Genomic DNA, 24552 nt, shown 5'->3' with positions numbered 1-24552 from the left:
ATTTACTGGCAGTTCAGAGTATTCTGATTTAAGTGAAAAACAGATAAAGAATGTTTTCTTGCTTGCCCAAAAGTTGTTTCAATTCCAAATGGCAATCAAAACAGACATTTTACCCTCTTTGATAAAATAAAATAAAATGACCTCATGATAATGTTGGCCATTATATAATATACATATGGTTCCCATTGCATTGGATTTTAACTTTGTTATTGATACATTGTTTTTAACTTGACTTGACTTGACTCCCGTGGCCCAGTGGTTAGAGTGTCTGTCTTGGATGACGGATGTCATGGGTTTGAACACCAGCTAAGTCCTAAGAAAGACTTATAAAAATGGTACTAGCAGCTGCCTTGCTTGGTGCGGAGCACTAAGAGGGTAGTTTTAGGACTGGTTGGCCTGGTGTTAAGATAATGTCACTTAGTGGGAAATGATGCCACATGTCTGCAGCATGATGCCCCAGTGCTGGATCAAAAAAACTGTCACACTGCAGACATCACCGAGATATGACTCAGATTATTAAAGCAACATTAAAAATCTAAATCACACATACACATACATCTGATGTTGTTTCTGGCTTAAGAGAAACCTGTTATAATGTTGTTTTTAATTCAATGACACCAAATTTTTGTGCTGGGTATAACCAAAATTTGGAGCATGAATATCTAGCCCTATTGTGATGATGTGGTTGAATGATTATCTTAAAAAATGAATATACATACTGCATCAGGGACATGCATATATTTATCAATAATTCTGAATTGAAATCATTACTGTAATTATTAAAAAAGCAATCTCGAGAATGTCAGACAGACTGAGACTTTAAAAAAGTGTTTGTGCCAATAAAGAACTTATTGAAATAACAATTATTAAGCAACTGGGCTGTTCATAGAAAGAATGCAGCTAAAATGTATTGCATGTTAGTCCAAAAGAAAGAGTCGTTATAATACAATGATAAACTCATTATACCGTCTACATATGCATATAAACATGCATATTAATTTCAATTTAGCCAAGAGCTACACAGCAAACAAGTGATGGATGATTAGACAGTAGCAGATATATACAATGCAATGGGAGCATAAAAATGAAATGAGACCTTTGTCGGGAGAGTACCTGGATTGGGAACAAAGGCCTTTTGCTTTCCCTTATCTTCCAGTGACTCTTGCATTACATTTGGAACACCATTATGATCTGAAGTAAAACAAATTTCATTAAGTTTTCTGATGTTATTAAGTGATACTGCTTTTTAAAAAAGAAAATGTGCAAGGAAATAACTTGTTAAAAGAACTGTTATTAAGCATACTACATGAGTAACAAGATTTTTTATTTAAAAAAACGCAGCCAAAATGTATTGCATGCAAGTCCAAAAGAAAGAAGGCAGAGTCATTCCAATGCAATGATAAATTCATCATCTACATATGTATAGAAACATGCCTACTAATCTCAGTTTGGCTGAGAGCTACCCACCTAACGAATTATAGATGAATGGCCAGTAGAAAATAAAATGCAATGGGAAGGTAAAAATGAAATGACCATTCTTAAGAAAGTACCTAGATTGGGAACAAAGGCAGTTTGGTTTCCCTCATCTTCCAGTGAATCTTTAATTGCATTTGGAATTTCAACCTGTTCTGCAAGAAAACAAAATTTGTTAAGTTTCCTCATGCAATTAAGTGATGCTTCTTTTACTATTTTGTCATCAACATTCCACTACCACCACGTAAATTCTGTCACACAAGGATTGTGCAACATATAAAGATGGCCTAATTCCAAGACCAAAATGCACCCTCCCCCCAACGATTCAGAATACAAGTAAAAAAGCTTATAAATCTGATTAAGTTGGCTGTCAATATAAAGAGGACTACTAAAATCCAAATGCATAACTAAATTAGTTTCTGAGAAAACTATACCAAAATGGTTTTCATCAAATAATGCTTAATTTAAAAATATGCCAAAATGGATAAAGAAATGCAAGGGCCTAAATAACATATTACTTTGTTATGCATATGAACATGCTGTACACATTTAATTTACAGCTTTTAGTTGCTTCAAAATCTGGTCAGTAAATCTTTATATGAATACAAACATAACAAAAATCCTGCATCTGTGTTGGATATGTCCAAAAAAAGCTTCAAATGCATGTACAAGTAAAAGATAAATGTAATCAGATGGCTGTTAGAACTGATCATCACTGAGTAAGCAATCTACCATTATCATGATATTAGGTACATATATTACTGCTTAACTTGGTTAAGTGTATGAATTCTAATATAAATGCATAATAATCCAAGGCATATATATTCACAGATCAGCCTTTTCATGCTGCGAACACACCAAAAGATATGTCATAATATAAATTACCTTGATTCAGATGGCAAGGCTCATCTGATGATGTTCTTGTGGCTACTTTACTTGTCCTTTAAAAAAGAAATTATAAAGAAGTGAATAACTAACCCTAACAGACATTTTGTAAGCTAAAGTAAAACCTTTTAAAATAAAAAACAAACAAAAACACAATCTAAAATGATAAGAAACACACTATACATAAATATGTATTTAAACTGTATAATTAATGGGCATAAAATCTTCACTGTATAGACAGCTTATAAACCAAAACAACAAACACTATGCTTCTCTGCTTGGCAGAGATTTATTTTTGATTCTCAGTTTGTCCCACTGCAGAGTGGATTACAAATTTATGATGTACTGTCCACATGTAACCTTAAATTGTTTCTTTAGATTGCAACTCTCTGACTTTGATCATTTTAGAGTAGTTTCAATGGCCAAGTACCTTGTGATGGAGAATTCCAAACTGTCTCTTGCATTAATTATTTCTTTTAGAGTTGGAAGGCCCATACAGCTTGGGTCCCTGGCACACACAAAAAAATACAACTGAGACACAATCTTGGATAGTTAAAAAACAATTCATGAACATACAATTACTTCAATGAACAAGAATTTTGCAGGATGTCTTGCATTCAAGGCTAGTGAATAATGTACAATACTTAATCAAAAGCTGAGTGGATCTCTTCTGATTTTCCGATTCTGTAATATGAAGGGTTTACTAGTCATTCATACAATAAAATAATATTTTTACAAAGATTTTATATTTCTTAAGGTACCATAGTTCTTTTGAAGGATTATGTGTTTATTCTTGCTTTTTCCCTTCCCAAATGATTTTGCAATTTTTTAACAAATAATCTTTATTCTGTAACTTTTTATCCTAAAATAAAGAATGGATTGTGATGCCATGTCCTTTTATCCCATTACATACATGAAAAAATCAAACTAATAAGAAATTCAAAGGAATTATATCATTGATATCCACCTTGATACAGAGATGACCCCTCTGCTTGAGGGTCACTGTAAGAGTGCAGGTAAGGGTGCATACATTATGAAATGAACTCCTTCTTTATACTACATTACAAGTATAACACAGCCAGCCATCCCTGGATCTGGGACTTTTACCATATGCATAAACCTGAATGAAACCATTAACCAATGTTGCTGTTATACACATTGGTGGAATTAGTGTATTCTGTGCTTTTTCTATGTGCATTTGTTTTATCCAATGTCGCATTAGTTTTTTTTACAAAACTCAAAAGATGGCAAAAACTTGATACATAGTATCAGCATCATAAAGTACCTAATATAACTTGATACATCACATCAGCATCTGAACCTAATGCAGCACCTAATACATGGCAACATAATTTGATACATGATATCAGCAAGGTAATATATTACTCATAATGAGTATAAAGTCTACAGAGAAAAGAAGAAAGAGCACTTACCTAAATTTAACACCATTAGGCAAGTTCTTAATCTCTACCTGATACAAGTTATCTTTTATTGTCTTGTATGGCACTTTATTCTTTCCTGTTGTCTTGGCTGAAAAAGATATTGTCACTTAATGACAGACATTTGTTCATAGTAATTGTAAGTAAAGCATTAAGTTGTACAATGAAATTTCAGATGTTGAAACTTATAATTACATTTAATAAATATTTATTACCTATAATAAAAGGTTTTTTTACTTGAAGACTTCATCTTAATGTGGGTAATGGATTTAACATTCATCAGTCATACCTTGATAACACACATTTTGTGAATGTAAGATAAACATTCATTTACCATGCATCAAACATATTAGAAAATTGAAACATGACATGACATTTGGCAGTTGAACAATTCATGAAGATAAACTGAATGGGTTTTTCAATTGCAAACATGGAGGATACAAGGATACATATTACTGAAGATGGAGAAAATGCTATCATGGTTAACTGACAGTTCAGTAAACATAAATTTTCCCTGCCATACAAATGATGACCATTACTATAGAAGACATTCATATTTCTTTCTCTTTATCTAAATAAATGTAAGTGATGACAAAAATGAAATTTGTAACAAATATTACCCCAGCAGTCATTAAAGATCTGTCGCACTTGTGACACATATTTTTTCTTGATTTCATCAACCGCTGGTGATAAACTTGTCTGTGAATGTAAAAAATTAAACTGAAGCCTAAATTGCATATTCAAACAATAAATATTCATGTCATTCAAGATTTTAAAAGCCTTCATATGATTTGGCAAACAAAATGCCATAAAAAATGAATGGACATGGATCTTAAATCCAATGTATAAAATAATTTTGTACAATACTGTAATTGGCAGAAAAACTCAGTTACATATAAATACAAAATATGCTAGCCAAATTCCTGTTGTATATGTTGATTTGTTTCTTTACCATTCTTAATTAATTTTGTTCACATGTGAATGTATAACCCAGTGTAATCTATGTTTATTTTCTGGCAATTACATGTATAAAAAAAGCTTTCAAAAAAAGAGTGTCACTTTCCCTTTTGAACGTAGTAGCATTTCAAACAATATCTGGACCTAGTCTAAAAGTAGTGGACACCATCTTGAACATAACAAATTCAAATATACAAGCCAGTAAATAAAGCAGCTATGTATTAATATATTTAAACTAATTGACAAATTTATTACATATAATGCAATTTTGGCCAAATGATCATGACACTATTAATCTGCCTAAAAGCTAACAATGTAATGTAATACTTGCCTAGAAACAAATATTTTCTGCCACTGAAAAATTGTCATAAAATGATATAAAACTTATTAGTTATACAAACCCATCATGCTGGTTACGAACTGATCTTTCCATTCAACAGTCTGAAAAAACTGGTAGGCCCTTGTGTTACCGAATACACCAACACGTCTAGTACTGTCAGTAAACAGACCACCAATATTTACACCCATGTCATTAAGAGCTTCACACTGAAAATACATGATAACAAAGTCCCTCAAAAAAAATGATGCTTTACTGAGCAAATAGAATTTTCAGGAATTCAAGATAAAACCATTTCTTTCTATTAACTGTGAAGTCTTGAAACTATCTCTGGTGTTACTGTTATTAAGTGCTAAGAAGATTATCAAATTAGCTGCTGTGAACACTTTGGATTTCAGATTGACATCATTTCCATTTAGGCCAAGCAGACATTAAAAGTCTTCTGGTGAAAAGCCCACATTTCAATATTACCAGTCATTAAAGGGGAATGAGGACAACAAGATTTCAAGACAGCCATCAAGCCAGCCATATATGATGTACCACTGGCAAGATCTGCATTTTCAGGATTATGTAGTTAGCAAAAGAGGTCTTTTGGTGAAATCCCCATATTGATATAGCCATCCATATGGCCTCCACTGTGGACAGATTGAGAACTAGTTTGCATCATTATCATTAGTACCAACCTGACACATTACCAACCGTTAATATGAAACCCTCCATGTTCAAATTACTTTCTATTTAAAAGTAGGAATGACAAGATATCACTGTAGAAATATTGGACTCAATAACAGCACCATTTTAATTTTGGACCAATAAGACAGTATACGAAGTCTTTTGGTGAAAGCACAATGTTGATATGACCAGCCATCTAAGCTCTTTTCCTTTCTGATATGACCAGTAGTGCTAAAAACCAAAGTAAAAGCACAGACAAGTAAAAGAAAGAAAGAAATCACAGACAAGTAAAAGAAAGAAAGAAATGGAGAGGCCGAAAAAATGGGAGAAAATGTATTAGCAAGCAAACTCTGCCAACTAAATGGCAAACAAAGATTTACAAAATAATGACAACCTCAGCATCAAAATAAAAATGAAAACTAATGAGTAAAAAGTATTTAAACAAATCAGTTCTAAATGAACCTCAAGTCTAATCATCAGTGAAATTAGCTTGTTTAAAACTGCATTTTATTAAAAATAGAAATGAAGGAATCTATAATATTTACATTGTTACCTGAAACACTACAGTAGTACATTTTATAAATCAATGTTTGTTAGATGCAGGTTCTCTTCCTCCAGGTTGAAGTATTCATAGGATCTGAAAGATGACCTCATACATGACTTCATGTTAACTGAACAGACATAACTTCATACTGAATCAAGAAACATGACTTACCGACTGACTGATCAGTTTTAGGTGGTGCCTTATGAATTTTGGGGTGCCCACAGATGTTGACAAATTTTGCCTCTGTTCCTCAGCAGTTTGCTGATATTGGACCTTTTCTGAAGCAGGCAGATGCTTCCATTCATTTGCCCACTGAACAAAAGTAGTTCCTGAGGATGATGGCTCTTTAAACAAATATAGATAATAATATAAAAGAATTCCGATACTTTCATAAACAAAACTAACCACAAAAAATAATTTAAAAGTGATATAGGCATATAAATTGAAGTTTACAATAATAATAAACAAAATTCACTTTACCATCTAGATATTAATATGTATTAAGAATAACAGTGTCATTATTTTTCAAACACCATTAGCATACAGTTACACATATATGTGAATATAATTTAAAGGCGCATTTTATAAAAAAATTGCTCAGAGTATACTGCAAAGAGATTAATGAGTCTGGTTATACATGTGCATACACAAGGCTAGAGAAAATGTAAGCAATAATACCTGAATAGTAAATTAATAACAGAACATGCCAGAAGAAACAGGTAAAGCAGTACTTTCCACACACTCACTATGTTGCAGCATCAAAAACAAGACAAAAAGCAAAGTGATCAAAAAATAGAGTTTTAAATTACATTCATACAAAACAAACAGCCATTAACACCATTACCAGAGTGTATATATCACTAAATCAAAGTTATTTTACCTCTCTGACATCTTAAAAGTACAGACTGAAAATAAATAAAAATTAGTAACATAACAAGAGTAATAGATTTATGAGACTCCTTCATTATATAATATTTGCAAAATGAAGCCATTCAACACAGATGCATTTGTAGTAATTTCTGTACAATACAATTCATTTGCTTTCTAAATTTGTCAATAACCCAATAAGTGTTCTCAACACACAACTAATGACCTTTATTTTTTATTTCATATACATTTGACAGAATTTAACATCTTTACGATTTATATTTTATATTGTTGATAATAATGTTCATATTTTGAATGGTTTGTCTTCCTAAACTTATGTGCAAATTCACTGTTAGATCATGTTAAATGTACCTTTAGTTGCCACTGCATAGCCACTATTGTGCTGAGGTGTCATAAGATGTAACACACACACACACACACACACACACACACACACACACACACATCTTAATGAAACATCACCTAAAGATGATCACTATCTCACTACCAGTGTACTAATAAGTTTACAAGAAGTAAATAAATGATCTGCATATGGGCAAACTGACGGACAGACAGGATTATTCAATGTAACATTACCAAGTGGGCACATGGTAAGATATCAGAGAAAATCTAAGTTTATGCAGAATAATTAAGCAAATGATGTCAGCATAAGTCAATATATACAGTTTTACCCTGCTATAGCACATCCGCTATTATATGAATTCCGATATAACATGGTCATATACAGAGTAGGACAAAGACCTAAACATTCTTTTGTTAGAATCTGTTAAAAACAAAGCAACACTTTCAAAGGGAATGAAAATAAATTTCCTTTTTCTTCCATTTTTGGAAATAGTGTGGTACAGGACTGGCTTTATCAAAACTGCACAGAGCAATAAAAAAGTTTGTGACCAATAACATATTTAGCCTACCAAGTGATTTTCCCTTGCAAAATATATTGTATGCACTAGGCCCTTTCAACTGTATTGGTTCTGGCTTGGAAGCAGAGCTTGAGACAGCAGGCTGCTGAATGCTGTGTTTCTGTTTTTGCCGCTTATTTCCAATCCAGTCCTGAAAATAATAAATAACCAGACTGTATGCTATTCATTGTGTCATCAACATTATTAAATTCATCCTAGATAATGCGAGCTTCCACTGACCTGCTGCACTCTATTTCATCATGTTTGTTTCCTGTATAATCTGTCCTTGAGAATAATGATCCTTGATTTTTTTGTTGTTGCTGTTGTTGTGGGGTTTAATGCCATTTTTCAACACATGATAGGCTATACATGGCGTCAAGTATTAATGGTGGAGGAAGAACCTTGGAAAACCCCAGAAACAACCACTGACCCACGAGAAGCTACTGGCAAACTTCTCACATACCCACATTTGTTGAATCCGAGACTGAACCCACGCAAACTGAGGTGAGATGGCAGTGATTTGTAATGAAAGCGCTTTAGACCACTCAGCCATTCTGGGCCCCCTACGATCCTTGACAATGGGCAATCCATTTTGTACCAACCTCCAAAAACCAAATTGCAAAGCATGTGGCTAGCATATGGTTTTTAGGCAGACTAAAATATATTCAAAGATGCAATAAAATCATAATTTCAAAGAACAGATGTATTTAAATGATTTACAAACTATTGAATACATTTACTTCTGCAGCCCCCCCAAAAAAACTGAATATGAAAACAACTGAGAACATTCATTTCTAAGGTGAAATAGCGATCAAGAAACCTAAAGAAATGTTAAGCCAAAGATTTTAATTAATTGAAAAGAAATGTACTTTTGAGAAGTTTTACTTTCATTTGAAAATTGAGAAGCAAACACTGGAAATATCCTGCAACTCTGACTTACGACAGTAATTGATTAATATAACCAACTGTATTGCTTTTAAATTATTAAGAAATGCAATTCATTAAGCTGCTGGATATCAAAACTTTGCAAGAAAGAGGAAATTCTTTAAAACAACTAACCCTGACTTGTTGCATTGTAAGGTTCAGAGAGTTGGCCAGGTTCTCGATTCTTCTGCCATCCTTTACACTCGTCAATCCTGCATTCCATTCTGTTTCCAATGCATGCAGTTGTTCATCTGTAAAGATGTGGCGCAGCTTTTTGGATGCTGACTGCAGCAGATGATAACAAATTATGAGTTATTACATTGTTTTGATACCATATAAATAGGACAACCAATTCAGGGGAAGTAGCTAAATGATTCTGAAGATGACTGTCCTAGCAGATGTCTAATGTCTGAGAGGTATATTTCATTCCGAATCAACAGGACATGATAAGAAGTCTTTCAGTGAAAATCACATATCAACTAATTTGACAAAACAGCTGCAATTGTAGCAATATTGGATACTATATTGGTACCATTTTCATTTAGGAAAAACCAAGCATAATAAAAAGTCTTGAGGGGAAACACGATGTAGATAGTACTGTCAACTGAAAATACAAGACCAGTGGTGATCAGATTTTCATCAAATCAGCACCATTTTAATTTTGGGTCATCTTTGGTTAAAACACCATATCTACATATACATCCATTGTAATAGAACGATTTTCAAAATGAATAACGTATAAATATTAGATGTAAAAGTTCTAAGGACCAACTAAACAGAAAATTATAAATCTTTTAGTAAATGACATGTGACCTATTACCTAGTCCTACCTGTAATACCTGATAATTATGTTTTAACTAACGCGCTGTGTAGTGTGTTTTGATGTCGACTAACATCGTTATGAAAGTAAAATTTTCAGGAATATTTCACACAACTGACAACTAAAATAACGACGCTTTTCTACAAAGTTATAATGTTTTAGTCGTACTTTACTTACTATGATGCCCTTTCTCTAATAAATTCAAATTCTCACAAAAGAAACGGGCCCGTTTTCAAGTTTCTAGCACCTAAACAAAATCAAAGTGTGCTATGTCTTACATGTAGGACTGACCTATTACCATGCACCCACTAAGAGTACCTGTACAATTTTCAAGATGACCACCATGGTAGATGTATTTCATATCAGAGGGGTATTATTTTAATTTAGGACCAAGCAGTATGTATTGGCTTGATTGGCATTTTTAACGTTGCTTTAACAATTTGAGTCATATCGCTATGATGTTTGCCGTGTGAGATAGCGGTGAATTATTCACGGTTTAAACATGTGAGCGAAAAATCAATTTCATATATTGTAACAAGTGTGTTAAGGAAATATTAGGATAAATATACCAGCATAGTATGAGCTGTCATATGGGTCTCAGTCGACATATTTTCCATTTCAAATTCTCAACGTTCTGCTTTCAACTACTTAATTACGCACAGCTTCCGCAACCGGATGTTTTAGTTTTAGAAATTGTGAACATGCGCAACAGAGAAAATATTCCAACAACATTGTTAAGGCTTGGTAGCTACATAACGTATACTGCATCGTACGAACATATACGTTGTTGCGGTTTGAAGGCCTTAACAATATCAACAATTCCAGGCTTGTAGGCTGTAACAATGGACGTATCGGGTGCCAAAACACAGCATACGATACAATATAAAATTAAAGACGTGTAGAGACAAGGTCATGAATTTAATACAATGATTTATGTTAGGCATGCGCGTACGTGGAGTTGATAATTTCATAGAACATCAGATCGTCTGTATTACTGTATAATAATCAGGTTCGCATGCGAATCTGCATCTCACAAGAATCTAACAGAGCTTTAAGAACTAATATTTTCTTACCCCTGAATAATTGCGACATTTAAGTAGACACAATGTCTGTTCAGTTATAAACTGGCGAACATGAAAACAGATTATAATAAATATAATAACCCCGTGCTAGTTAATATACATTTGCAACTAAAGATTTGGCTCAGTAAAGGGGATATCACCATGACAAAACCTTTCGTATTGTGAAGTTACTGGTGTACCTAGAGTATCAAAGGTAGATTGGCTATGGTGAAATCTACCGCCAATCAGCTCAATTGCATCAGTTTTCTCATTTCATGTAAAGAACCGAACTCAGTATTTTGAAATAATGGAAGACGTACAAAAAAAACATCCTCAGGAACTTTGTACGCGAAAACGATTCCCGAGCATTTTCAACTCAGTTATAACACATTAAATATACACAATTCCGTGACATCATAACAAATTTAAATATTCGCTGAAAACTGTATCACAGTTCCTACCCTCGTAAGACTGCAAATTAAACATCATTCATTGCAGAGAACGTTCGCAACTTCAACGTCAATTTTACGCCTCATACCTCAGATATATGCAAATAGTTTCCATTCGAAACACCTCGGCTGCTATGAAACAAGAATTCACCGATAAGCTGCAAAAGGCTTTAACTGTTGTTTCATTCGTAACCTTTTGATCACTTCTATACTCAATGCAATTGTAGAAATAGCCGTGGAGCATCATGCCTCGAATATATGCCACTAGCTGCCATTCGAATCACCTGGGAGATTTATGAAACAAGGACTGATCAAGATGTTGCAAATGTTTGACGATACTGCAGGAATGAGTTGTTAATCAAACTAATTGTAGAAATATCCGAGGTGGTACGAATATACTGCATTTTTTTTCTTACTCATCCATTTCCGTCAAAGGGAGAAATGACCCAGGAAGTCGTTGTGTGAATACGCATCAGTTTGATCGGTAATATAACTAGCTTCTGGTAGAATGCATCAGATATGTTACTACAAGAAAGGTCGACTATGTTCTGATTGCGACTTTGTCTCCTTCTGTAGCCATGATGTGCAATGTGAACAAACGGAATTGTTGGTGAATCCCATCAGATATTTCTTTTTCGACTTGTGGGAAAAGACCGACGATATTCCGATCGCAAGGCTAGGTGGTATTATCACAGCTTTATGCTAACAGTCCTTACTGTGTGGCTGCCAACCAATGTCACTAGGTGGCACAAGCTAGGAGTTGCGGGAGGTTGTAAGCTGCAAGCAATGAATGAAAAGTATACTTCATTCATTGAAGAGCTTGTGAACCGAAACATGGAAAGGAGGCTTGGAGAACCATGATACACGGTTAACTTACCTTGAATGTCATGCGTATGGCCTATAGTATGACCTATTGACTCGAAGGCGTGTATTAATAACTATTTACTCGACGTTATTAAGTACATATAAAGTGTCGTAGGGGACGTAATGCATATTGTTTAAACTGGACGCACGCTGTTACCGATTCCTAAACTTAAACGCTAAAGAAACTATTTGCCCAGATCGTGCCGGAATGATAGATAGTCTTTTGAGATAAAGGTGTATAATGACATCATTACTAAACGCATTTCAAGCGGGGCAATGTACAGTTATACCTGCTGATGTTTCGTAACCGATCGGTTTTCTTCTGCTTTTCTCCAGCACCGACAGTAGCGCACTGAAGTTTCCATGTCGGAGTGACTTGTACTATTGCTAACCGCTTTAAAACCAAAACTATTTATACATTATTGTCTTTACAGCAATTTATGTTCTTCGATTATATCTGAAGTCGTTATTAATCAGCAACTGTGATGTTTCCAAACCTAAATATGGCAGTATTTGCAGTAATGGTTTTACAGCTAATATACAGACTCATGACAGAAAGGATCAGTAAACATGATTTCACGATGGACAAAGCACTTTACGCCACTTGTATCCACATTATATAGCGTACTTATGATTTTTTGCCATTAAACACCAAAGGAAACCAAAATTACAAGTAGATTTCCCATCCGTTTTAGCTTTCCGCTCTGTCTGTCGTGTGTCTGTCTGTCTGTCAGTCTCTCTTTCTCTCTCATCAAGCAGAATCCTTTGTCATCTAATGTAAGTTGCAATGTAGGTGGGAAACCACTGAAAGTAATATTTCCTATATTTTTTATCAGTAACATAACTTTCTTATGTATACAAGGCTTTCCGGCAATATTTTTATTTACTTGACGATACTGCAGGAATGAGTCGCTAAGAGAGACAGAGTTGTGCATAAATAAATGTAAGGAACAAAATTTTTGTACACGTTGAATGAAAATACCTTTATATCTTCCATATGTAATTCAAAATAAATGCTCACATACAACAGATATAAATAAAATTTGCAACAGTCATTAACAGTTAACGATTCATTAACAACTTTTCGATCCATTGTGTGTCCAACTCTGTTTTTGACGTCATGTCACTATGTTATTCGATGTTCATCTGTAGTCATAAAAAAGAATTCAAAATCTAAGAGCCTGTCGTCTTTGACGCCGTTTCTCACATGCGTACCTGGACTAGGACATGGTCATGATGGAGAATGGATGTGTAATTATCCGTTTCATATTTACTTTAAAAACATTTCAGAATCAAAGTGCCTGTCGCGGTTGACGCTGTTTCCCTCTCGTTGTACAGGGCTTGAATTTATAAAGCTAGTGACGTAGATCTGCTACGTGGTAGGTGTGGAACATCAGCGTGTAATTATACGGTTCACACACTTCCTTCAAACAGAACTCAGAATCGATATGCATGTCGCGGTTGACGCTGTTTCTCGTCTACCGTCAAGAGCTTGAATTTGACATCGAGGTAACGCACATCTGACACGTGGTCATTTTGGAACATTGGCATGTAATTATACTGTTCACACAGTACCTTAAACAGAACTCAGAATCGAAGAGCCTGTCCCGTTTGATGCCGTTTCTCTCGTTACGCCATGAACTGGGCCTTACATGGAAGTGACGCACAACTGCCACGTGGTCGTTGTGGAGCATGGCGTCTAATTATATGGTTCACACAGTTCTTTCAAAAGAATTCAGAATCGAAGAGCCTGTCGCGATTGATGTCGTTTCTCTTCTGCCGCCCATGACCTGGATGTAACACGGAAGTGACGCAAATCTTCAGCGTGGTCGTTGTGGAGCATAGGTGTGTAATTATCCGGTACACACAGTTCCTACAACAACAAAAAAAAATCAAGATCAGTGATATACCAATAGAATATATGAGACTTTCTGTATGAAAAAATCAAAACGAATTTTATTTCGAGGGCGCCATGGCTGCACCAAATTGTTTGCTTTTTAAGATTATTTAGATTGATGGCCACACTATCCAGTTTAGAAAATTATCCAAGGCCGTCGAAAAAGTCACCCAAGTTAAAAGCTCTTTCTAACAACCATATAATATGCCTAATTATATGATAAGTGACGTAACTCTGTTCACACAGCCATGGGTAAGAATAAACATAGACGAGACAAGAGAGACTACAAAAATTAATGAACAATATAAGGCTTTATAGTAATGAACAGAGGCTTTCGTAAGGCACAAGGCGTCAATTTTTAATATTATTGGTGTATAATTTATGTATGATCATAGGTTCACTAACTAACTGTGTATTCTTATTTCTTTATGTTTACCTTGTATGACTCAAAGAAAGCTTTGTAACCGCCATCGAGGAGATAGACTTCCGGGTAATAAAGTTGTGGGTAATTCTCCTTGTGAATATCCCTGTCTTCACTGCGTAGAAACCGATACCTATAACAGGAATAAATATTGCGTTTTACATTTTTTGTTACAGGTTTCTGTTCAATAGTCTAATTTGCTTTACTTGATTATTTTTATTGCAAAACAAGCTACTCGCCGATCAGGATTTTTGGTCTTTCTGTGTGCTTTATGCAAATTTCGTTTTTAGTTTATGTCCGCATAATGCTATTCGTTCGTTCAACGTTGCTACACGAAAAACATCTATTTTGTGACAGCGTATGATGATATTCCGACCAAACATAGCCATACTATAAGTATATAAGGTAATTGATCTTTCGCTTTTATGGTATGCCTTTTTCTATAGATGCTTTAATAAACATAGATACATATCCACAAATCCACAGATGTAACTATAAAGAGAATAAAACTAAACCTTTATGACAAAACAGTCTATTTTACTGATCTCTTTGAATAATACTCACATTTTAGGACCTCTTTCTGATGAGAATTCGCAGTGGAAAATAATGATGTGATTTTTGTCGGCAGACTGGTAACGGGGGCAACGTAGAAGCTTTTGAATTTCTTCTCGGCGGTATATATTCACTGCCCCCTGCAGAATCAGAAAAAAATAATAAAGCTTTCAAAACAGCCCATTTAATAATCTGTAGATATATGTGAAGTGGTTACAGAATTAGATTAATTAGAATTAACAGATGCACTAGGTGAGAGTTTCGACACTTTTAAAGAGTACGCTTTCCCCTATAAGTCTGTTATTGGTGTTGATCGGAAGATTTTACAGAATATTAATTAATTGTACGATGTTGAAACGTCATACGATTTCAAAAAATGAGAATTTTACATGACTGTCTGCAATTTCACATATCGCTGAAACCCAAATTTTTTTATAACTGGTCGGCTGGTGGATGATGATGTAATTGATTATTGACTTTCATATTAATTGACACAGTAAGAAGAAAAATGAATCAGTAACTAATTATAAAAGCTTTTGCAAATAATCTTTTCCTTTCTTGTATCGCTGTTTTTTGCACTGACCTTGATATGACCTCCATTGTATTCATATGGATAACGGCAGTCTATGATGGTGACTTTCTCTATGTCATCGCTGTAATTTCCGCGAACCAAGGCTGCCATCTGAAATCCACAGAAAACAAAATACGAATTTCCATAATATAATGTAAACTTTTAAACAAAAGTCAGAATCTGAAAACTGCAATAATAAATAAATAGAGAATAGAACATTTGTGTTCCGATTTAATCTGACCAGAAAGATTACTTCTGTAACACATCAGTAGTTGGCTAAACAACATTTTAGTGAACTCAAAATGCTCGTTCCAGGAAAAGAAAGTTCATTGTTTTTCCCATTCGGAACATATCTCTCTTATATCAAGCAATTACATAGAATTTACTGAGAATGTTATAACTTTGTTATCATTCTTTTGAAGTAAATAAATATTAGCCATTCCTTTTGTGCAAAAATTGAAAGTATTGTTTCGGCACGCAATAAGTTGTCTTACCCAAAATGATTTTCCAAACATAACTTTGGAGAAAAACATATTTTATCAAAGATTTGGGTTACACGTTAAAACTTATATAAAAAAAAAAAGTTGAATTATGAGTGAAGAATGTAAATCCATTTCTGATAATCTTTTGAGTTTTGATTGTAATCATTCGCTGTAAATATTCTGATTATCACTAAATTGTCTTAAGTTAGTAAAATGCTTCCAAATGGCTTCTTGTAACTAGAACTGAAACGTAATGGTCACTGGCTTGCACGTTAGTAATATCTTTGAAGGACTCACAAGGGTCTCAACACTGTTAATTGTTCTATGTTTAAACCTTTCATAAAGAAAAATTGTTTGAAAATCCAATTAAACATAGAAATACTATTAATTTGATATGATGTCATAGTATTAATTGTCTTGCTTTGTTTTGTCATTCTCTATCAAATATACGAAACAAGTGCGAATCATCATCCACCCCAAATCCCTCTGGAAGTTTATATATTTACCGTGTGACAGGAAATTGACTTAAGGTCGCCATGTTTGCCAAGAACTGTGGGAAGACAGTAGGATCTGGATCCATCAGCAATTAAATCTGGCGCATCACTTAATCGATCTACAGCATCAATAATTGAAATCTAAAAATTAAAATTAATTAATGTAAAAGAGATAAAACCAAGGGAGCAATAGCATGTATGGGAATGTCATTTTATATTAAAAGATGGCTGATTTATTTTACGCTTGTGGTCAGCCCATGACTTAAGGTGTAATAAAATCTCGTATAAGTATGCTTACCTAATGTACGAAATTCCGTCATCAGTTAATTATTGCATTAACAAAATGACGAATGATATTTCTAGTGACTTGTAAACATTTAAATGTGATATGTAAGGTAAAGCATAATGGAAAGAAATACAGTAAGAAATAAACAAAAGAGATAAAAAGAAAGAAAACGAAATCCGGTATATATGTCGTACACAACAACCTTTGCCTTGTAACATTGTTAAACCAATATTTTGGATCTGTGAAAGTCGAGCTGTATTAGTGGTTTCCATCTTGTTTGTACTTTTTGACCTGACGTCATGACGTGATATTAGCTCATTGCCGATTTGTAGACCATGTAAGTTTCTTAATGTATTAGCCTTTTGCTACAAATATATGTATGGCTAAGTAAGATTCAATCAAACTAATTCTGACTCGTTCGCTATTGAGCTGGAAAGGGATCCGTACACCCAGTGTTTTAATAAAGTCTATGATCCAAGTTCTAACTACGATTTCTATAGTCGCCAGAATGATTTTGCCTTAATTTTGTTTTAACAAAGATATAAATCAGTTCAAAATAACAAGTGATGCCAATCAATTTTTAAGCTTGTTAATATTTGTTTAAAGCGTCGCAAAATATGTTTTTGTCTCTGTGAATGATGCATGAGTGACATCTTGGGAATAGTCAAATGTTTACCTTTGCATCAACGCTGTTTTCACCCAAAGTTATGTTACTGTAACGAGCTTTCTTAAAGAGCGGTGTGTCTGCTTCCTCCAGAGGGCGCTTCGTGCCAGACATTGACTTTTGGTTAATAAATAAACGCTTGCGTACGATATTCCTTTCTTGTCCTCTGATGCGAAACTATATCAAGAAGTAAAAAGAATGTTCAAGTAGTTAAAAATCCTCAATATTAGCGATCTAATCAAATATTATCTTTTCGTTATTTAATTAAACAAAGGTAAATATATAGTTAAACAACCCTGACAAAATAGACCAAACGCAATTGCTATTCATTAAAGCGATGGACTCAATTAGAAAATTGTTGATTTAATCAAACTGTAATCAATATCATCTAAACCTAATATTATTACCGTCTCAAAGTTACGGCTGGATTTAAGGAATATGAATTGCAAATGTTATATCACAATTAAATATCAGCCAATCCAATCGATAAAATTTACAGCAAAGTTAAAATCCAGGCATTTGCCGCAATGCAATTAGTGCCAGATTATTGCCAAAAATATTTGTACTGAATCGAAAATATGTAATGTTTGTATTTGCAAAAGCTGCAACGTGCATTATTTACCTCATACGGTGACAACATTGATGATTTTGATTTCGTCACATCGTCCATAATAACAGCAGCGAGACTGCTGCATGACAACAATGACCAATCCTGCAACAAAGAATAAATGCAGTTAAAATAAATGCAAATGATGCCGTAACTATCTTTTAGTTGCTCAAACGGGAGAACAAATCACTTTAAAAGAATAACTGTTAATGAATGGTATCTAAATAATAATAATAATAATAATAATAATAATAAGAAGAAGAAGAAGAAGAAGAAGAAGAAGAAGGAGTAGAAGAAGAAGAAGAAGAAGAAGAAAAATAGAACAGCAGCAGCAACAACAATAATAATAATAATAATAATAATAATACATTTCGCATACCTTATCTCTATCCCATCCCAAACCGGAATCTTCTTCAGGACTAATCCAAGAATTAGCTCTCTTGATTGATGGAGTAATGACATCCTGAATTTCTTCATCATCCTTCTTTGGCATCAAAGCAGGCATTGGGAGCTATAAAAAAAATGTTGTGATTATGGTAATAACGACGATGATGATGATGTTATTTATGGCACTAGTTCTTGTAACAATAGTACAGAATATGCAATAACCAACCAATTCAAGGCACAAAAACGTAGCATAATCAATTAAAGGCTAAATATAAGAATTAAAATAACAGTTAATAATAATAATAATAATAATAATAATAATAATGCTAATAAAATAATACTAATAAAATAATACTAATACTACTACTACTACTACTACTACTAATAATAATAATAATAAAAATAAATAAATAAATAAATAATAATAATAATAATAATAATAATAATCTTTTATCAAAAAGAAAAAGAAGAATAAGACACTTCATTATTACAATGAGTAAGAGATTTCTGACGATAAGGATAGTAGTTAGACAAAGTCAAAAACAAATTTCGTACACTCTTGAAAATCATTAAAAAACAGCAGTAAAACATTTACAACAATATAAAATATATAAATTGTCCCGTCTATACACCTACCGGAGACATATCATCTTCCGAAAAGAGACGCAACCTGGAAAACATGAGAAAAAAATAATTAAGTTTTGACATAATACTTAAAACGACATGTCATTTAAAATTTAAGTTCATATAATAAATGAAAAGACTAGTATATTACAGTATAGTGTATTTTATATAATGAAATGTAAATCAATTAAGCGAATAAATATTTATTTGTTTAGGTACATTACAACAATTTAAAAACAAAACGAAAAGGAAACCTAAAACTAAAGTACTATATCCAAGAAAAAATAAGAACCTTAGCTTTGCCATAATTGACCCTTGTTTCGTGTAGATGATGAGTTGTGTTAATTTCTCTGTATGTGTAAAAGTTAATATATACGTTTACTTCTGAAAATATTCAAAATAATATCAGTATTCAAGATTGTCACAATTGCTTATATATAATCTAATAGCGGAAAGTAGTGTTTGGACTCGACAAGCAGTTTACTTCGTAATCTCTACTAAAGGATCTTCTAGTTGAGAAGTGAGATGCTTTTGACATAAATCGTTGATACATATATCTGATTAGCAGCACGTGGTTTAAATTTACAACGGATGTATAATTAGTCACACATGAAAAGCACTGTCGATAGTCCTTAACATGGATTCTTCTTCGCCAGTATTTGTGTATGTAAGAATGGTAATACGAATGAATGGATATCGTTGGATGGATGCGTTGGTGAATAAATCAATAGTTGAATGAATAGACATGAACGGATTTTCAAGGAAGAATAAAAAAGTAGGAAGGAAATACGTCACGTGCTTGTAGCTAGGCTAGACCACACATTACCTTAATCTTAGTCGACATTTTAAAGATTTTTTAATGGTAATAATGTAACGAGGAATGCTATGGTTGGGTATATGAAGTAGAATTTGGCGTTTAAAAAAATGTTAGATGAAAAGAAAGATATGAGGATATCAAAGGGAAATCATTGACATTATTTCTTGTGCTTTCCGAGGAACTAATATCAAGTGCCGTATGAAGGCTGGTATAAGACTATACAGATCACCTCTGCGAACGAAATTATTTGCCACATAAAAAGTAAATGATTCTTGTGTATCCCAATTAAAATGAGAACAAACATTGTTTTTATATTTCTGACCTTTCTCTTCAGTTTGAACATTTCGAAATCCGTCTTTTGAGTACGATTCCTTGAATATATTTTAATGCCTATGCAACTACGCATACTAATTATATAGATGATTATTACAACAGTATTAATAGTTTAATTTAACAAATGAGTTATATTCTGTTGGGATTGTAAACCAATTTGTTTTAATATCGACTACTGTATAACTAGTTCGGTATTAAGACAACACTGTAGCGGAAGCCTGTGGGAAAAATTCATAGCAAATAAAAGATCCTTATTGTAATTATGTGTTTTGATCTGATAAAATTAAGTGTGCGTGAACGATTTAACAGGAAATTGGAATAATTACCTTACTAATATGCGGTTTCAGTAAGTAGTAACCACTAATACTCATTCCACTGAGAATAATCAGACGTTACTGTCTGGGTAGTCGAGGAAGAGAAAGAAGGAAAAGCACGTACATATTGGCATTGATGTTTCAGAAACAACGAAAATCAGACAGTGCATTCTCTACAACTGAAGATCGTCTACGATTTAGTATGTTTAAATATTAACAGTATTACATAATTTTGCCCAAAGAAAACCTTTAAGAGAAAAGAAAGAAAAAGTGCGTGTTTGACATCGCCAAAATTAACAAGCCGTTCATTCAAGATAACTTACAGTCGTATCTAATGATAGACACATCACGGGATGTATGTGGAGAAAAAAAAATAAATAAAAACTTGTCACTGTCAAAAATTGTTTGCAAGAGTTGTATGTGTTATTTGTCAAGAATAAAAAGGATATTTTCTGGAATTTATTATTAAAATTGCGATTTACTTAAAACTAAATGTAAATTAAACAAAAATGGAAAACGCTTATATAATCTATTCTTTCAATTACGTCTGTATACTTATGGCCTCGATAAAACAATACACTATCACAATACAAATTCTTAACGGACGGCATATGATAAAATTCAATGTGAGACGTAAAGATCCGTACTGTTTTATATAGCGAAGTACCGTATTCACCTACTTTGTACGTTACTCAAGTCGCCTACTTTCTTGCATTCCTACCCTTTCACCAGGAGATACGGACAGACGAAACATAGCTATAATGCCATTTTATAAGGAGCCAACGATATAGCTACCAGTATATTCAGCAAATTCTAGATAATAAAATGTAATAGCTTTAAATACCATATGAAATTTATAAATTAATCATAGTATTCGTGTATTAGATTTCAACTGCAACATAAAACAAAGGAATAACTGAAACTGTGACATGAGGTTCCTTTTCTAAAAAAAAGTATAAAATAATGCAAACGTTTGGGGATAATGAAATGAAAGAATCTTCAAAATGGATATTAGTTATACAAATCCGATAGGCAATTCCCTTGCTAGAAAAAAAATTATGTTTGCGTTCAATGGCTGTCATCCCGTGATTTAAGCTATTGTATTGCTTATTATGGAATTATCGGCAGTACGAAATGCATCCCTACCTATGGTTATGCGCACTGCAAACTGATGAAATTAGCATGTAATATTCAATGTACATTTTAGAATGAGTAAACATACCTCATATTCTCATACGGCAAAAAGTCTCTGCAAGTAGTTAGGCAAAACATATTCATATGGATGAACTTATCAAACACAATTACTTTAGTAAGTTATCTTGCCTATACGTTGAATAATCCGTCATATGAGAGGGTCTGTCAGATCATCAAATGATGAAATTTGTCGTGGAAAAGGGACATATATATACAGCCCCATTACTATACATTGATTACAAAGCATTTTCTTATCCTCATAATCTGAACTGTGTTCATCAATTTACCCCTTTTATTCTTACACACAATTGCGTGCACTTATACAAGATTCAAGCCAAGCTCAAAAATACGGTACTGCATTAGGGACCGATGCAATGGAGGACATGTTAATAATCGGAAAGGTAAGCGGACAACAAAAGCAGGTTAATTAATTGAAGGTATATGAAAAGTTTAGGGTGATATACCTGTCAACGATTATGATTGAATTTCCAAGCTGTTTGGAAAACAATCCTTGTTCATGGGATATGTTTCTATCTTGTATAGAGATAGAGATAATATAACTAAAATATGCTTGACACCTTGTTTATGAGCGAAAAACACAAGCTAACAAACCACATCGCACATTTTGTTTAGAGATAACAATTGTGGAAGTCAAATATTTTCATTGGATTGCAAAGGCGATGAAAACAATTTATTACATGAAAATAAAACTCAGCATGTAAGCTTAATGTGAATGGCAATCTATTTTTTCTAAACGATGTACATGCTACAAATATCGAAACTTAAGTAAGTAGCCATTCCGTTAGTGGTAAAACCAGTCATTTTGATTTTTGTATTATTTAATATGTTATATTTTACCATGACTTTAGCTTCTTATCTTTCGATTTAAAACTTTAGGATTATATACTATAAATCATATGCAGGTTTGTATCGAAAGCAGTAGCCAGCTGCGCCATTACTGCCATGTATTCTCCTCCTCATCATCATCATTTTTCTTTCTTTTTCTTGTGAAAATATATTCTTTACTAATAATAACAACTATTATTATTATTATTATTATTATTATTATTATTATATGAACGTTTCCACATTTTATTGTATGTATGTGTACATGTATGTATGTATGTATGTATGTATGTATGTATGTATGTATGTATGTATGTATGTATGTATGTATGCAGAAGTAACGATAAGGGGTATTATGGCCATACAGATGTAAAAATTGAATCATATTATAAGCATTTAGGATACATATTTTCTAGACGAAAACAACTCTTGGTATATGTGCCAGAAAACTCTGTCCTTGCAGGTGCTGAAAGCTGTGCATATATTGAAACAAAGTCTTTCAAAATTTGGCAGATTACCCGTAACTGTATTGCTGAGGCTGTTTGACTCGAAAACAGCTCCCATGCTTATTTATGGAGATGAGGTTTTGCGGTTATTTGATGCCAACCATATTGAAAAGCTCATTTGTCATTTTGTAAATATATCTCTGATACATTTAAGTCACACCAAATGTATTCATATATAAAGAATTAGGAAGAATTGGTATGCAGTGTATAAGATATATGCGTATTTTGAAATATTATCTAAGAATTATAAAAGTTTCAGAAATCAGATATCCCCAACAATGCTACGATATACAGTTAAGATGGAGCCAAACATATTATCTGCTTGCCTAACTATAATAAATAGCTTATATTTACATTTGGATTTGGCAATGTTTGGTGTAATTAGAGAGTAAAAGATGAAATTGTTCAGCCAGAGATGTGAAGATTTTTTTTTTTAAGGCAAAAGCTGCAGGATGAGATTAAGCCGATATTAAGAGTACGCTTCTCTAGGTCATTGGGAGTAAAATATACTTGTCAAATATCTAGAATTGTTGGGAGAAAAAGATCTTTGTTATATAATCAATATGCTTAGATTGGGGAAATTGTCAGTGAGAGATAACAGAGGAAGACATGAAAGTAATATGCTTAGACTTGGGAAATTGTCAGTGAGAGATAATAGAGGAAGATATGAAAGTATTTGCTATGAGTAAAGATTGTGTGAATTATGTAACGTTAACACGAAAATAAATTCCATTTTATTCCTGCTTGTCCGCTATATGGAGATATACGAAGAAAGTATTTACCCACCATTTTATATAAAAATCCAACTTTAGTACAATATAGGTCATTTATACACAGTGATGCTAGTATAATTCTGATGACTAATTTAGCAGTGTTTACTATAAAAGCCTTAAAGACAAAACAAACCGTTATATCAACGAGTCCTTCTATGTAAGATTCTAGATCAATATCACAAATCTTGCTCCACAAAGGTTTCAAGGTTACCCTTAAATCCGTTTGTTTGATTAATGTGCACTATATAAGTAGATCTCATCAGTCTCCGGAAAAAGCAATAATTATTACTTTCATGTATATTAGCTCTTTTAAATAGAAGTTCCATTAATACGAAATATAACACCCTTTTGTACCGCAAGATATATAGATATGTATCATGGGCCAGTTCCATATAACTCCAGACACTATTATTATTATTATTATTATTATTATTATTAATATTATTATTATTATTATTATTATTATTATTATTATTATTATTATTATCATTATTATTATTATTATTATTATTATTATTATTATTATTATTATCGCTGTTGTTGTTGTTCTTATTGTTTTTGTTATTATTATA

At 33.0% G+C, this 24552-nt stretch overlaps 2 protein-coding genes across 2 annotated transcripts; both read right to left on the bottom strand.

Annotated features, from left to right (window-relative positions):
• Positions 1–1042: 1042 nt before the first annotated feature.
• LOC149795281 (uncharacterized) lies at positions 1043–10551 on the bottom strand. Its single transcript, XM_089963774.1, has 10 exons — positions 10408–10551; positions 9154–9303; positions 8107–8245; positions 6479–6651; positions 5156–5300; positions 3792–3888; positions 2789–2866; positions 2359–2414; positions 1551–1628; positions 1043–1191 (listed from the first exon to the last, which is right to left on the bottom strand). Exons 1-10 carry the CDS (start codon positions 10453–10455, stop codon positions 1043–1045), a joined length of 1113 nt encoding a protein of 370 aa, XP_089819900.1. The 5' UTR covers positions 10456–10551.
• Positions 10552–13947: 3396 nt separating this feature from the next.
• On the bottom strand, positions 13948–15764 carry LOC149795280 (M-phase inducer phosphatase 1-B-like). Its single transcript, XM_089964074.1, has 4 exons — positions 15666–15764; positions 15095–15222; positions 14546–14663; positions 13948–14085 (listed from the first exon to the last, which is right to left on the bottom strand). The coding sequence occupies exons 1-4, from the start codon at positions 15762–15764 to the stop codon at positions 13948–13950; spliced, it is 483 nt and encodes a 160-aa protein (XP_089820200.1).
• Positions 15765–24552: the final 8788 nt, after the last annotated feature.

This window comes from Sinohyriopsis cumingii, chromosome 7 (genome assembly GCF_028554795.1).
Source record: "Sinohyriopsis cumingii isolate HCF-2022 chromosome 7, ASM2855479v2, whole genome shotgun sequence".
NCBI classification, from domain to species: domain Eukaryota; kingdom Metazoa; phylum Mollusca; class Bivalvia; order Unionida; family Unionidae; genus Sinohyriopsis; species Sinohyriopsis cumingii.
This window is presented reverse-complemented; position numbering and strand designations above follow the sequence as displayed.